Here is a 14,146-nt window from a genome sequence, read left to right as displayed (position 1 = left end):
AGGAAAATACATTTAATAGGAATTTTTTTGTTTTGATTTGGTTTTGTAGTTTCTAAATGGTTTGAAAGAAGATTATCAAAGAACACATTTAATACACCTCTGGGTGGATGGGAAAATGAATATTGACAATAGAAAAATGGCTACTCAATTCTGATTTCCTTGTTTTTGCCTGCCAATGAGAATGAATTTTTCACTAGAATATAGAAAAATAAAATGGCTAGCATGTAGTTGATTTGATTTGCACATGAAGAAGGCAACGAGAACTCTGTAACTAATCTCACAGTTAGCAGAATGAGAGTTGGTGAATGAACAGTTAAAGAATAGTCAGATCAGGACAAAAACAAAAGGAATTAATGGGCCCACCATTGGATCAGCTGAGGACAGCTCCCTAGAGATTTTGAAGCTGTGGATTTGTGCTCATGAGTCACAGGGAGACCTTCCTGCCCTGTTGGTACTGGCTATTATTATTTTTTTTTCTTTTCTAAGTGACCAGGCAGCTATGGTAATTGTCTGAGTGCTGGGCTTTGAGTCAGGACCACCTCATGTTACATCTAGCCTCAGACATTTAATAGCTATGTACCCTGCTGGGCAAGGCACTCAAACTCTATATGCCTAAATTTTCTCAACTCTAAAATAAGGATAATGATAGCACTTATCTCTCAGAGTTGTTATAATGATGAAGGAAAATAATATTTATAAATTCCTTAGCCCAGTGTCTGGCACATAGGCACTATATAAATACTAATTTTTGTAAGAATGATAATTAGCATTTACATAATAATAATTATACAATAATATATCTAATACAAAAATATGTTACTCTGTACAATTATCAAAAATGACAGCCATAATAATACTATTACTATTATTACTTCTACTTCTACTACTAAAAGTTGTAGGCTAGCATAGTTGTCTTTTAATCCTAGCAAACTTCTACAATACATTATTGAAGCCTGGTTGAACTGGTATATCAACAGAATAATATAGGAGCTATGCAGCTTAGGTTTGAGAAAAGAGTTGGATAAACTTATCTCATTGAGTTTTTGTGGAAATTATACATTGGTTCATAGTAAATTAGATGGATTTGGAAGCCTTGAATGGCTGATTGATTGTAAAAGACTCCATGTCAGCCTGGAAAGATGTGTCCTGCACAGTGATCTGGGCATCTGACCATTGTACTTTGCTATTCTATATTCCTTATCAATGACTTGGGTAAAGGCAACATGGACAGGCTTATTCAATTTGTAGATGATACAAAGCTGATATCTCCAGCACATAGTGAATAGTGCATAAATTTATTTCTATAAGAATATAGCAAATAGGATTTCTGCTACTGGGAGCCAAGATGGTAGAGTAAGAAGTAAGTCACTCTTACCGTACCTTATGAACCTTTGAAAGGCCAGAAAATAACACCCCAGGAAAATCACTAAAGAGTTGAACCAGAAGAAAGATGGGGTGCTGCAGTCCAGTAACCCAGGTAGCTTGAGGGATTAATGGGAAAGGCCCCAATAATGAATATAGATGCAAAATTTTGTTAGTAAAATATTAGCACATAGATTACAGCAACTTATCACAAGAATACTACACTGTGATCAGGTAGGATTTATACCAAGAATGCAAGGCTGGTTCAATATTAGGAAAACTATTAGCATAATTGATCATATCAACGACAAAACTAACAGAAATCACATAATCATCTCAATAGATGCAGAAAAAGCTTTAGACAAAATACAACTCCCGTTCCTATTAAAAACACTAGAGATAATAGGAATAAATGGAATTTCCTTAAAATAATAAACAGCATCTACCTAAAACCTTCAGCAATCACCATACATAGTGGGGACAAGCTAGAAGCATTTCCAATAAGATTGGGGGTGAAACAAGGATGTCCATTATCACCACTGTGCTTCAATATCATACTGGAAACATTAACCTTAGCAAAAGGAGAAGAAAAAGAAATTGAAGATTATTAGAATAGTCAAAGAAGAAACAAAGCTATCACTCTTTGTGGGTTATATGATGTTATACCGAGAGACTCCTAAGGAATCAAGTAAAAAATTACTTGAAATAATAAACAATTTAGCAAATCTGCAGGCTAAAACATAAACCCACATAAATCATTAACATGTCTATATATTACTAACAAAGCCCAATAGCAAGAGATAGAAAAAGAAATTCCTTTTAAACTTACTGTAGACATTATAAAATATTTAGGAGTCTACTCCCCCCCCCAAAAAAAAATCAGGATCCATATGAACACAATTACAAAACACTTTTGACAAAAATAAAGTCAGACCCAAATAAGTGGACAAACACCAGTTGCTCATGGGTAGGCCGAGCTAATCTAATAAAAATGACAATTCTACCTAAGCTAATTTACTTATTCAGTGCCATAACAATCAAACTACCAAAAATTATTAGAAAAAATAAAAACAAGATTCATTTGGAAGAACAAAAGGTCCAGAATATCAAGGATCTAATGAGAAGAAATTCAACAGAAAATGGCCTAGCCATTCCAGAACTTAAATTGTATTATAAAGCAGCAATCATCAAAACTGTTTGGTACTGGCTAAGAATTAGAGTGGTGGATCAGTGGAATAAGTTAAGTATGCAAGACACAGTAGTCAATGACTATAGTAATGTATTATTTGATAAACCCAAAGACCTCAACTTCTAGGGAAAAAAACTCACCATTTGACAAAAACTGTTGGAAAACTGGAAAAGAGTATGGCAGAAACTAGACATAGACCAAAATCTCACACCATATACCAAAATAAAGTCAAAGTATGTTCATGGTTTAGATATAAAGGTTGATACTGTAAGCAAACTGGGAGAGCAAGGAATAGTTTACCTATCAGATTTATGGAGGACAGAAGAATTCATGACCAAACAGGAGACGGAGAACATTATGAAATGCAAAATGGATAACTTTGATTATATTAAATTGAAAAGTCTTTGCACAAACAAAGCTGATGAAACCAGGATTTGAAGGAAAGTATAAAATTGGGAAAGAATTTCTACAACCCTGTGTCCCTAATAAGAGTCTCATTTCTAAACCATATGGAGAGTTAAGTCAAATTCATAAGAATACAAGTCATTCCACAATTGATAAATCGTCAAAGGATATGAACAGGCAGTTCTCAGATGAAGAAATTAAAGCTATCTATAGCCCCATAAAAATGCTGTAAGTCACTATTGATTAGAGAAATGCAAATCAAAACATTTCTGAGGTACCACATCACACCTATCAGATTGGCCAACATGACAAAACAGGAAAAGGATAAATGTTGGAGATGGGGGAAAATTGGAACACTATTTCGTTGTTGGTGGATTTGTGAAATGATCTAACCATTTTGGAGAGCAATGTTCATACCTGTTGTCCCAGCAATAGCACATCTAGGGCTGTATCCCAAGGAGATCATACAAATGGGAAAAAGATCCACATGTACAAAAATATTTATAGCAGCCCTTTTTGTAGTGGCAAAGAATTGGAAATTGAGAGGCTGCCCATCAATGGGGGAATGGCTGAGCAAGTTGTGGTATGTGAATGCAAAGGAATACCATTATGCTATAAGAAATGATGACCAGGCTGATTTCAGAAAAATCTGGAAAGACTTGTATGATCTGATGCTGAGTGAAGTGAACAGAACCAGAAGAATGTTGTATAAAGTGCACTCTACCCCTTATAAGATTGTCTTCATAAGCTTAGATTTGATTGGTGATATCTACTCTCAGGGTGAACTAAACATTTTTAACCTCACTTTCCATTTTGCTCTTCAAGGTTCCTTACTGCCAATTTTACATAAGTTCTTAGTTGTTGTTTCTTCATGGTACCTCAAAAGAGATATAAAATTCCCCTACACACACACACACACACACACACACACACACACACATGAATTGTAAATTCTTTGAATGTCCACATTCATGAATTTTTTTAAGGATTATGTGCCTTGGTAGGGACCAGTTTCTCTGTCCCTTTATTCCCCAATAGCCTAACTAAGCTTTTCCTCAGAGTTTGATTAAATAAGAAATTTGTTGCTGAAGGCCATCATATTTCCCTTTTTCATTTATTTTTCTGGATTAGAAAGAAACACATATTTGAAAACCAATTTGTATCACAAAACTAGTTCGATATAAATTGGTTTTCAAATATGTATTTCTTTTTTCAAGTGTATAAAATTATCTATTTTAATCAAAACAATAAACTATTACCATCATATTTCTCAGTGAGAGGCTTCCTCTCTGTTGTCATTCATCTCATTCTACATTTTCAAGCACTCTGGGAAATTTTCTTTCACATTTGGAATTTACATCCAGACTCCTTCCTGCGAAAATAATTTTCAGGATATTATTGAAATTTCACCTTTTCAAATTTCCCTCCCATTTTTTTTTACTATTTCAATTACTTGCAGTTAATCATTCTGCCACCTCTTTCACATTTTCTTGCAGCAGCTTTATTCTATTTTTCTGATTTTTTTATGATTTTACTCAATTTTCCAGATTTTTAGCCTCTTATTTATGTTTTCTCTATCATTAAATTGGATGGCATCATTATGAATAGCAAATTTCCAATTATTCTTAACTTTACTTTGTCAACCACTCCTGATAGACATTTTTTGTTCAAGAGACTTTTCTACATGGAGGAAGTTTTCACCTAAAAATCAGTCAATAAACATATAGTATATGGAGATACAAAGGATCACAAAAGAGGCTCCCACTCTTTGAGGAGCTCAGGATATAAGAAGAAAGGAATGGTAAGCCTATTTTGTATTGATAATCAAGTTTAGGGAATCCTTTCCTCAAGGAATAACAGTCTTCTAACTTTGCATTTAGCTCCACCACTTTTTGAAATTCATCGGTCCTGTCAATATCACCAGTGATGAGTCATGTGAGCATGGAGCCAGTAAAGCTGCTGAGATATATGATATCCTGAACTTTAAATCTTTACCTGGTAGAATTGAGGCACTGGTAAAAGTAGGGGAGGTTATCCCTCATGATCAGGGAATCAGCATTAATGAAGAAGACATAGATTGGCCAGAAGATTTCCCTCAGGTAAGGGGAACAGTGAATAATATAAGCTCTATAAATGAGCCTTTTAGAGTCTTGGATACTTTTGTCTCTTTATTTACCTCAACAAGTTTTGCATGGACACTGGAAATGACTGTGGCAGGGTGGTAGCACCTACTTATTCTTTCTCTTTTGCTCTGGTTAGGACAGAATTCTGATTTCCTTTTCTCAATACTACTTTTAAACTCCTTCCGACTAAAATACAGAATGTTTTTAATTCCTTGTAATATAAGCGTCTTGAAATATCCCAGATCAAGAGGGCAAGTTTGAAGAACAGTAGTAGGATGAAGAGTGAAGAAAATATTTCTAAAAGAGACCTATATCACCAAAGGCTAAAGTGTGAAATATCTGGAATACTGCAGTTATAGAAAAATTTTATCTTGAGTTTGTGTTCCTAAAAATGAACTTGGGTGCTTTCAGAAATTCCTAATTTAAATGTAGGAATTTTCTTTTCAGGTGTAGAACATATGTGTGTATGTATGTGCATTTTCATTTGTCTGTGAATTGATAAATACCCCCCTCCCAGTCCCCATAGAAGTCTTCCAATAAGCACCCAAGAACAATGAAATCACCCGATTCTTACCTAGATTCAGTGAAGCTGAACTGTTTAATTAGTTCACTGTAGTGTAAATGCTCTAAATCCAGGATTCCCTGAATCATTCTCATTAAAACACAAAGAACAGGGCTTAAAGAGGAAAATTTAATGAAATATTTCCCCTCATGTGAGATATGCATTATCTCAGCATTGATTGTTTTAAAAGAAAATGTACCTTAGAGATAAACAAATATGACATATTTGGGAGGAAATGTGTTTACTTAACTGATAACTCCTAAAAAAAATGGATTTGACTGTGCCCAGTGGAGAATATATACAATTTTATCTCCTGGGGAAAAGGTGATGCCAATTTGAAAAGTGAAAAATAGTTTTTAAAAAGTCTGTACTGAAAAATATACCACCCTTTCCCTGCACAATCCTCAACATTTTATTCTAAACGTCTTCCGTAAGACAGGCATGAAATCACAATCCTGTCAGACAATCTTTCAGCAATCACTCTTGCAATGATATGTTCTGCTCTTCTTTGCTTAACACTCAGACCCCTACTTCCATATGCAGTCTGAGCTGTGGCCCTGGATTTAGGAAGGCAGCCCGTGAAAGAGAGCCCATCTACTGCTTTGACTGCATACCCTGCCCTGATGGAAGGATTTCCAACCAGACAGGTGGGTACTAAAGAGAAATAGTCCTTCTTCCAATGATAAAGATGCCTGATTAGAGTTATTTTTCCTTTGAATCTCAACCTGAAGTGACTTTGCCTTACCAAAATAACATTCTTCTGAGTGAAACATTGAACTCATTTGATTACTTTTATTTAATGCACATGCATTGTGGGCCTCCTCTGAGAACATCACATTGTTAGGCACTGAGAGGGAACATAATGGAAGCCATATCATGCCCAATAAGAAATTACCATATTTCTAGTGAGGGAAAATACTCTTATTTAATCAGTTGTCGTAGAAATTAATGATCTACATAGCTTCCACTGAAATTTTTTTTATTATTATTTACAGATGCAGAGCAGTGTCCACACTGTCCTGAATATCAGTACCCAAGCAAAGAGAGAGATCGATGCCTCCCCATGACTGTGACCTTTTTGGCCTATGATGAACCTCTTGGAATGACCCTGGCCTGTGCAGCTCTCTGCTTCTCCCTCCTCACTGCTCTGATCCTTGGAGTCTTTGTGAAGCACAGAGATACCCCCATAGTCAAAGCCAATAAACGCAGTCTCAGCTACACTCTTCTGGGCTCCCTCAGCCTCTGTTTCCTCTGCTCTTTGCTCTTCATTGGCCGTCCTAACACCGCCACTTGTGTCCTGCGACAAACCACATTTGCAGTTGTGTTTACAGTAGCAATTGCTTCCATTCTAGCAAAAACCATCACTGTAGTTCTGGCCTTTAAAGCCACAAAGCCAGGGAGCAAGCTCAGGAGGTGGCTGGGTTCCACAGCATCTTATTCTCTCATTTTTACCTGTACTCTAATCCAAATGTATCTCTGTGGCATCTGGCTTGGGACATACCCCCCATTTATTGAGATGGATTTACACTCTGAGCCCGGCTTCATTGTTATTCAATGTAATGAGGGATCCATCATAATCTTCTACTGTGTCCTTGGCTACATGGGCTTCCTGGCCTTGGGGAGTGTCACAGTAGCTTTTCTGGCCAGAAATCTTCCAGACACATTCAGTGAAGCCAAGTTCCTGACATTCAGCATGCTTGTATTCTGCAGTGTCTGGATATCCTTCCTGCCTACATATCAGAGCACCAAGGGCAAGGGCAAGGCCATGGCGACTGTGGAGGTCTTCTCCATCTTGGCCTCCAGTGCTGGGATTCTCATTTGCATCTTTGCTCCCAAGTGCTATGTGATCCTTCTGAGGTCAGACAGAAATACCCTGGAGATATTAAAAAGGACAGCTATTCTTGGGGAGTAAGGTGTTCTCAACCTCCTCCCAATTAGTCACAGAGTGGTACCTCTTGACATCTTTTTGTCTTATAAATATTTCAAATATATTTTGCTCCAATAGCATTTATCTTCTGTTTTCATCATCTCTTTATTTTTCATTTGAATCTATAAGCCTTGTGAAGGCATCACATTGGGTGATTTCTGAGACTAAATAAAAGAGTAGAAAAAAACAATAAATGTAAAAATATGAGGATTGGGTTTCCAATTTCTTATTTGGCATTTATTAAATTTCTGTCCATGAATAACTCCAATTAGGATTCTGACTCAATGATTTCTCATTTACAAAATTTTAATTATATTTTTTACACTTTCTATGTCTCTGTCATATCAGTCATTACATTTGCTAGTCTCAATAGATGAATTGAACATACGCATGAGAAATAGAAAATTGTAAGATAACTTGTTAGATAATGTTTAAGGCTCAATGTATTTACCAAATAAAGTGATTTGTGGTCAATGAAAAGTAAAGAAGTTATATTTCCCATGGTTGTTGTGTAGTCATTTTTCAATTGTGTCCAATTCTCCACACATTTGGGGTTTTCTTGGCAGACATCCTGGAGTGGTTTGCAATTTCCTTCTCTGGTTCATTTTACAGATGAGGACCTGAGATTAAGTGACTTGTCCAAAGTCACACAGCTAGTATGTGTGTGAGACCAGATTTGAACTCGGGAAGATGAGTCTTTCTGAATTCAAACTCAGCACTCTATCCACTGACCCATCCATCCGCCATACCTTCAAGGACTTTCCATCAGTCATGTCTCTGTATAGTCATGGACTTTTGTGGAAAATTATTGAGAGCTGCCCACCCCTGAGAAAGTGCAGTTCAGGTGAAGAACTCAGAAGTATTTGAACTACAATCCTTGATTGGAGAATCTCCAGGCTTCTCCTAAGCCCCAACTAGGATTCTATCCAGGAAACTAAGGAGGTACCCCAAAAAGGAGACTATTTCTGAAGAAATGAGGCTCCAAAGACATAGTCTTGGGAATACCAATCTGGAAAATGCAGAGATAAAAGATCAAGTTTTTAAGTCAGCAAGGAAAAGAGGGCAGACATTTGAAATCAACTAGTGACAGTCAGATTATCAAATAATGGAGGATCCCTACTAGGGAGACATCTTATAAATATAATAAATGTGGAAAACACTTCTACCTAAGCTCACACTTTATTTCTCTTTAGGTTTCTTATACTGCAGAGAAATTTTATGTATGTAAGATATGTAAAATAGACTTCCCTTACTTCTTTGTGCTCAGTAGACATGAGACAGTACATGCTAGAGAGAAACCTTCCATATGTTGTGGTGAGACACACTTTGAGCTCCTATTACGTTGCTGTTGTAGCTCAGTTTATTTTCAGTTTTTTCTCACACTTTGTGAACCCATTTGGGGTTTTCTTTGCAAAGATACTGGAGTACTTTGCCATTTCCTTTTCTAACTTATTTTACAGATTAAAGAATAGCATTTGAAACACAGGTGTGTGTGTGCCCATGTCACTCCTGTGATGTAGGAATAAAGAAACACCAATGGTAAATTACTGCCTGTAACAGCAAATAAGAGCTCATCTTTTGGGATTTGATAACCTTTCAGTCTCTGATGTATGTCTCATCTCCCTTTTTAAGCTTATTACATGCATTCTTCTTTATGTAATCTATATCCAAACTGATTTACTTTCAGTACCTCATACATGAAATTACAACACCTGTTTCCAAAATGATACCTTTTGCACAGGCCATTACCCATGTCTGGCAGAAGCTAACATGGATATTCAGTCACTCAAAATCCTTTGCTTACTTCAAAACTGATCTCGAGTACCACTTGCTACAAGAATTTGTTTACTTTTCTGTGTGCATATACACGTGTGTATATATCTACATATATAATGCATATGCATGTTTATGTAACCCAAGTTTCACCTTGATACACTCACCTTCATTGACACAGATTAATGCCCTGTGTCTGTCTGAGGGGAGGGCAATAGTTAAGGAGAGCTCAGGAGAAAGGAGAACTCCAGTCTCTTTCAACTTTTTGGGTTCTACAGTTGTTTTAGACACTTTGGGCATCCAGATTTGAGAAAGAAGATGGATGGTGTCAATTCCATTTTGGGTTACTGAAGGGAGAATAAAACTCTGGGAAAAAGCCAAGAAGAAAGCAGGTAATAGTCCCTATCATATCTCTATATCCAACTTGCTACATTAGAAACTTCAGGGAATTTCCACTGGGGTGAAATCTAGAACTCTCTCTCTTTTTCCTCTCTTGGTTGATCTGAGTGACCTCATCCCAACATTCTTTCACTCTATATGGTCTAGTATATATTCTGCAATGTATACTTTCTTGGTTTACTGTGTTGCTGTCAATTCGGATTAGTGGGACTCTTTGCTACTTCCAATGCATGTTCATTGTGGGACATGTATCCAGAGTTAGGGAATCAAGCTTTAGACATAAAGCTTGAGATCCTCATTACTGTTATTGAACAGTGACCATTGAAAACCTGAAAACCATATCCCCTAGACTAACGAAATATAAGGGAGCAGATAGAGGCAATTCTACCCCAGTCCCTTCTCTCTTTGATGAAGGCAGAGTGATCAACCTTCTGGCATCAACCTCTTGCTTCTCTTCCTGGCAGGAATTAAAATCCCCCTTGGAGAATGATTGAGGAGAAGAAGGCAAGATGTCTATTCTGCACCGCTTTGAGCCACGCAATGGAATCCACATTTTACATGTCAGTGGCAATCCTCATTATAAACATACATATACATTATATATATGTATATATGTATGTGTATATATATGAATGTATGCGTATGTGTATATATATACATGCATTCGTAAGTATATTGTGTACACATGCATGCATGTATGTATGTATGTATGTATGTATGTATTTTCAAATTGCAGGGATGCTTTGCTATCCAATACTCAGAAAGAGGAAACTTCAGAAATGAGAACAGAAACCCCTTAGAAAACATGAGACCAAGTTCACCCATGCTCATGGCCCACACCCAGAATCCCTAAAGAACTAAGGAACAAGGGAAAACAATTAGACCGATATCTCTACTTTTGGCTTTATGAACATTTTTTTTTTCTGGGGATAAAGTATCTACTCTGATAGATCATTATTTGATCATCTTTCACACCTTGGGAGACATGAAGTGAGATACACTTTTGTTTATAACAAAGGCAAAAAGTGGAAAGAACAATGAGTGTTTATGGGACATTATTGCCTCTTAGGCATCATCTTCAGTGACTTTGGGGGGTAAGGGTGGAAAAGAGGACTACCTTTGTTTCTCTTAAGTGCAAGACAAACATGATGACCTCAATTAAGGAATAAGGGGCTCTGGGGGCCATGATGTAGCAGCTCTGCACCTGTGTTCCTCATCCAGAAAAAAAAAAAATGTACCTCAGGTGGAAAACAATTCATCTTCTATGCCCCTCCCTTGTGTCTCTGGAACTTTAGCATTCCCAAAGAATTCTGAAAGGATCACAAGACTCTTTAACACTCCTCCTGAGTCAGAGAGGTCTCCCAAAGTTTTCCTGCTGTCACCAGTACAAATCTTTACAGTGATTCTGGTTTACCAGAAATTGCATCAGACAGGGTCCTATATCATGTTGGTACAGTGGATGTTCTAGCAGTCATAATACCCTTATAGAGCTTGGATCTCATTGTGAATATTCCCTCCACAAAAAGAGAATGTAGGCTACACTGGTCATCCCATCCTGAGTGATGCTTACCCGCTTTTCCTCATTGGTTTCGGTACAGTGGGACCATTCCATTCTTAGGTGCCCTCCTCATTTTCTCTCAAAATCACCAAGACACCAAGAGATCACACAATCTATATCAGTTGTAGTTGATCTTACCATGTAATCATACCATCTTCTTTCTGGAATGATATTATTCCATTTCTCTATCATAAACTTTTCTTCATAATGTGCTCCCATCTGCTCATACTGAGCCTATGGAGATTTAGAAGTGACTTTGTCCTTGCTCTCAAGGAATTCATATTTTTAACTTTTTTTATTATTTCGATTTACCAGCGATCACACCCATAAGGTTTTGAGTTTTAAATTTTTCTCCCCCCCTCCTCCCTTTCCTTCCCAAGAGAGTATGTAATCTGATATAGGCTATACGTACGCATTCCTATTAAACATATTTTCACATTAGTCATGTTGTAAGGAAGAATTAGAGTCAATAGGAGGAACCACAAGAAAGAGGAAGCAATACAAAACAGAAGAAAAAAGAATAGCAAATAGTATGCTTCGATCTACATTCAAACTCCATATTTTTTTCCCCCCATTGGATGTGGATAGCATTTTTCATCATGAGACTTTTGGAGATGTCTTTGATCTTTTCATTACTGAAAAGGGCTAAGTCTGTCAAAGTTAGTCATCACACAACGTGGCTGTTACTGTGTAGAACTTGCTCCTGGTTCTGCTCACTTCCAGTACATACAAGTCTTTCCAAGTTTTTCTGAAGTCTGTCTGTTCATCATTTCTTATAGAACAAGGTATTCCATTACATTCATATACCACAACTTGTTCAATCATTCCCCAATTGATGGGCATCCCTTCAATTTCTAATTCTTTGCCACCACAAAAAGAGCTGCTATAGATATTTTTGTACACGTGGCTCTAAAGGAATTTAGCTTATAATGTCAAATAGGTGCTATGAAACGGCACTGCATGTGGTTTTATTGTGTGTGCACTGCACAATAAAAACCCTGGATTAGCAGGGGAAGAATTAGACCATTCCATTACCGTATTCTTATTGACTGGCACAGTGACCAACACCATGACCAACAGTGTTTGGTAAATGTTTGTTGATCTGACAGATTGCCCTTCAAGAACTGTGTTGAAAGTAAACCTAATGATGACCACAATCACAGACTAATGTGTCAGCCATTAAAATAAAGGACAGCAGAACACATGGAAAATACATATGTTACAGTTTACCAGAGCATGAAACACTTGGAGAAGTCACTTCTCCATTTATGTTCAATGTTCCGAATTAGATCTGTTCTCCCCTTCGAAATGAATCTGGCATAGATTCATGAAACTTGGAAAGTGGTTGTAACATGTTGGCAAATAATTGAAATGTAATTGAAAATGAAAAATAAAAAATTCAAAAAGATAGATGACAACAAACTCATTTATATAGCATTTTAATGTTAATAAACCAGATCGTTTTGATAATTATTGTCTTATAGTACATTTTAAGATCTGGCACTGCTAAACTTCCTTCCTTCACACTTTTTTTTCATTATTCCCTTTGATATTCTTGACTTTTTGCTTTTCTAAATGAATTTTGTTATTATTTTTCTAATTCAGTCAAATAAATTTTTGGTAATTTAATTGGGATGTTATTGAGTATATAAACTAGTTTGCAAAAAAATTCATTTTTATTGGCCTTGGCCTATCCATGAATAACTAATATCTTTCCAATTATTTAAATCTGATTTCATTTGTTTAAAAATGTTTTTAATAATTTTGTTTATATAGATCTTGGGTTTATTTTGGAAGGTGTACTCCCAGGAATTTTATAGGGTCTAGAGTTATTTTAAACGGTACTGTCTCTTCTTGCAGAGTTTTGTTTGTGATATCATTTGCACCTACCAGATTGGCTAAAAAGATAGAAGGGGAAAGTAAAAAATGTTGGAGAGGATGTGGAAAAATTAGGAGACTAATTCATGTTGATGGAATTGTAAAAATGACCCAATCAATTTAGAGAGCAATCTGGAATTATGGCCAAACGGTTATTAAACTTACCTAAACCCTTTGACCCAGCAATACCACTACTTGATCTGTTTCTAAAGATGATTAGGGGGAAAGGAAAATAAACTATATGTTTTAAAATGTTTATAGCAGCTCTGTTTGTGGTGACAAAGAACTGTAAATCACAGGGATGTCCCTCAATTGGGGAATGACTGAACAAGTTGTGATATATGATTGTGATGAAATGTTACTGTGCTATAAAGAATGATGAGCTCAGCGATTTTAGAAAAACATGGAAAGATTTGCATGAAATAATGAAGAGCAAAATTAGTAGAACCAAGAGAACATTATATACAGTGACTGCTATCTACATCCAGACATCCAGAGAAAGAACTGATAAATAGAAGTATGCATGGAATAGTTTTATATATGTATGTATGTATGTGTTCGTGTGTGTGGGTGTGTGTGTGTGTGCGTGTGTGCACACATCTATACCCATTTGTGTCTAATGGTGGCCAACTCTAGGCTGGGACGGGGGTGGGGGTACAGAAAAAAGGAAATTTCATGATGAGTTTGTTGTATACTTGAAAGAAATAGCAAATTGTGCATAATAAATTTGCAGTTTCATGTACAATCATCCTTTCTTATTTGAACTATGTTATGGAAATGTTGTTTTATTCCATGAATAAAAAATAAAATTAAAACAAAATCTTCCAAATGAAAAGTTTCAAACTTATTGTTACTGTTAAACTATAAAAATTAGACTTTTAGAATAGTTCCCTAATGAGAATAAAAAAAATGTTATAAGTGAATTTCAAGAAAAAACTTTTGCATAATGGGTGGATCGGACTGAAAAATT

At 36.2% G+C, this 14,146-nt stretch overlaps 1 protein-coding gene across 1 annotated transcript in view; it reads left to right on the top strand.

Annotated features, from left to right (window-relative positions):
- LOC114029958 (vomeronasal type-2 receptor 26-like) overlaps positions 1-9,692 on the top strand; it is a 31,703-nt gene extending 22,011 nt beyond the window's left edge. Inside the window, 4 exon segments of the mRNA XM_027844605.1 lie at positions 4,837-5,055; positions 6,165-6,288; positions 6,637-7,515; positions 9,562-9,692. Coding sequence (XP_027700406.1) covers positions 4,837-5,055; positions 6,165-6,288; positions 6,637-7,515; positions 9,562-9,692 — 1,353 coding nt within the window.
- Positions 9,693-14,146: the final 4,454 nt, after the last annotated feature.

This window comes from Vombatus ursinus, unplaced genomic scaffold (assembly GCF_900497805.2).
Source record: "Vombatus ursinus unplaced genomic scaffold, bare-nosed wombat genome assembly UNPS02014943.1, whole genome shotgun sequence".
In the NCBI taxonomy this organism is placed as follows: Eukaryota; Metazoa; Chordata; class Mammalia; order Diprotodontia; family Vombatidae; genus Vombatus; species Vombatus ursinus.
The sequence above is the reverse complement of the archived record's forward strand: the minus strand, read 5'-3'. Positions and strand labels throughout refer to the sequence as shown.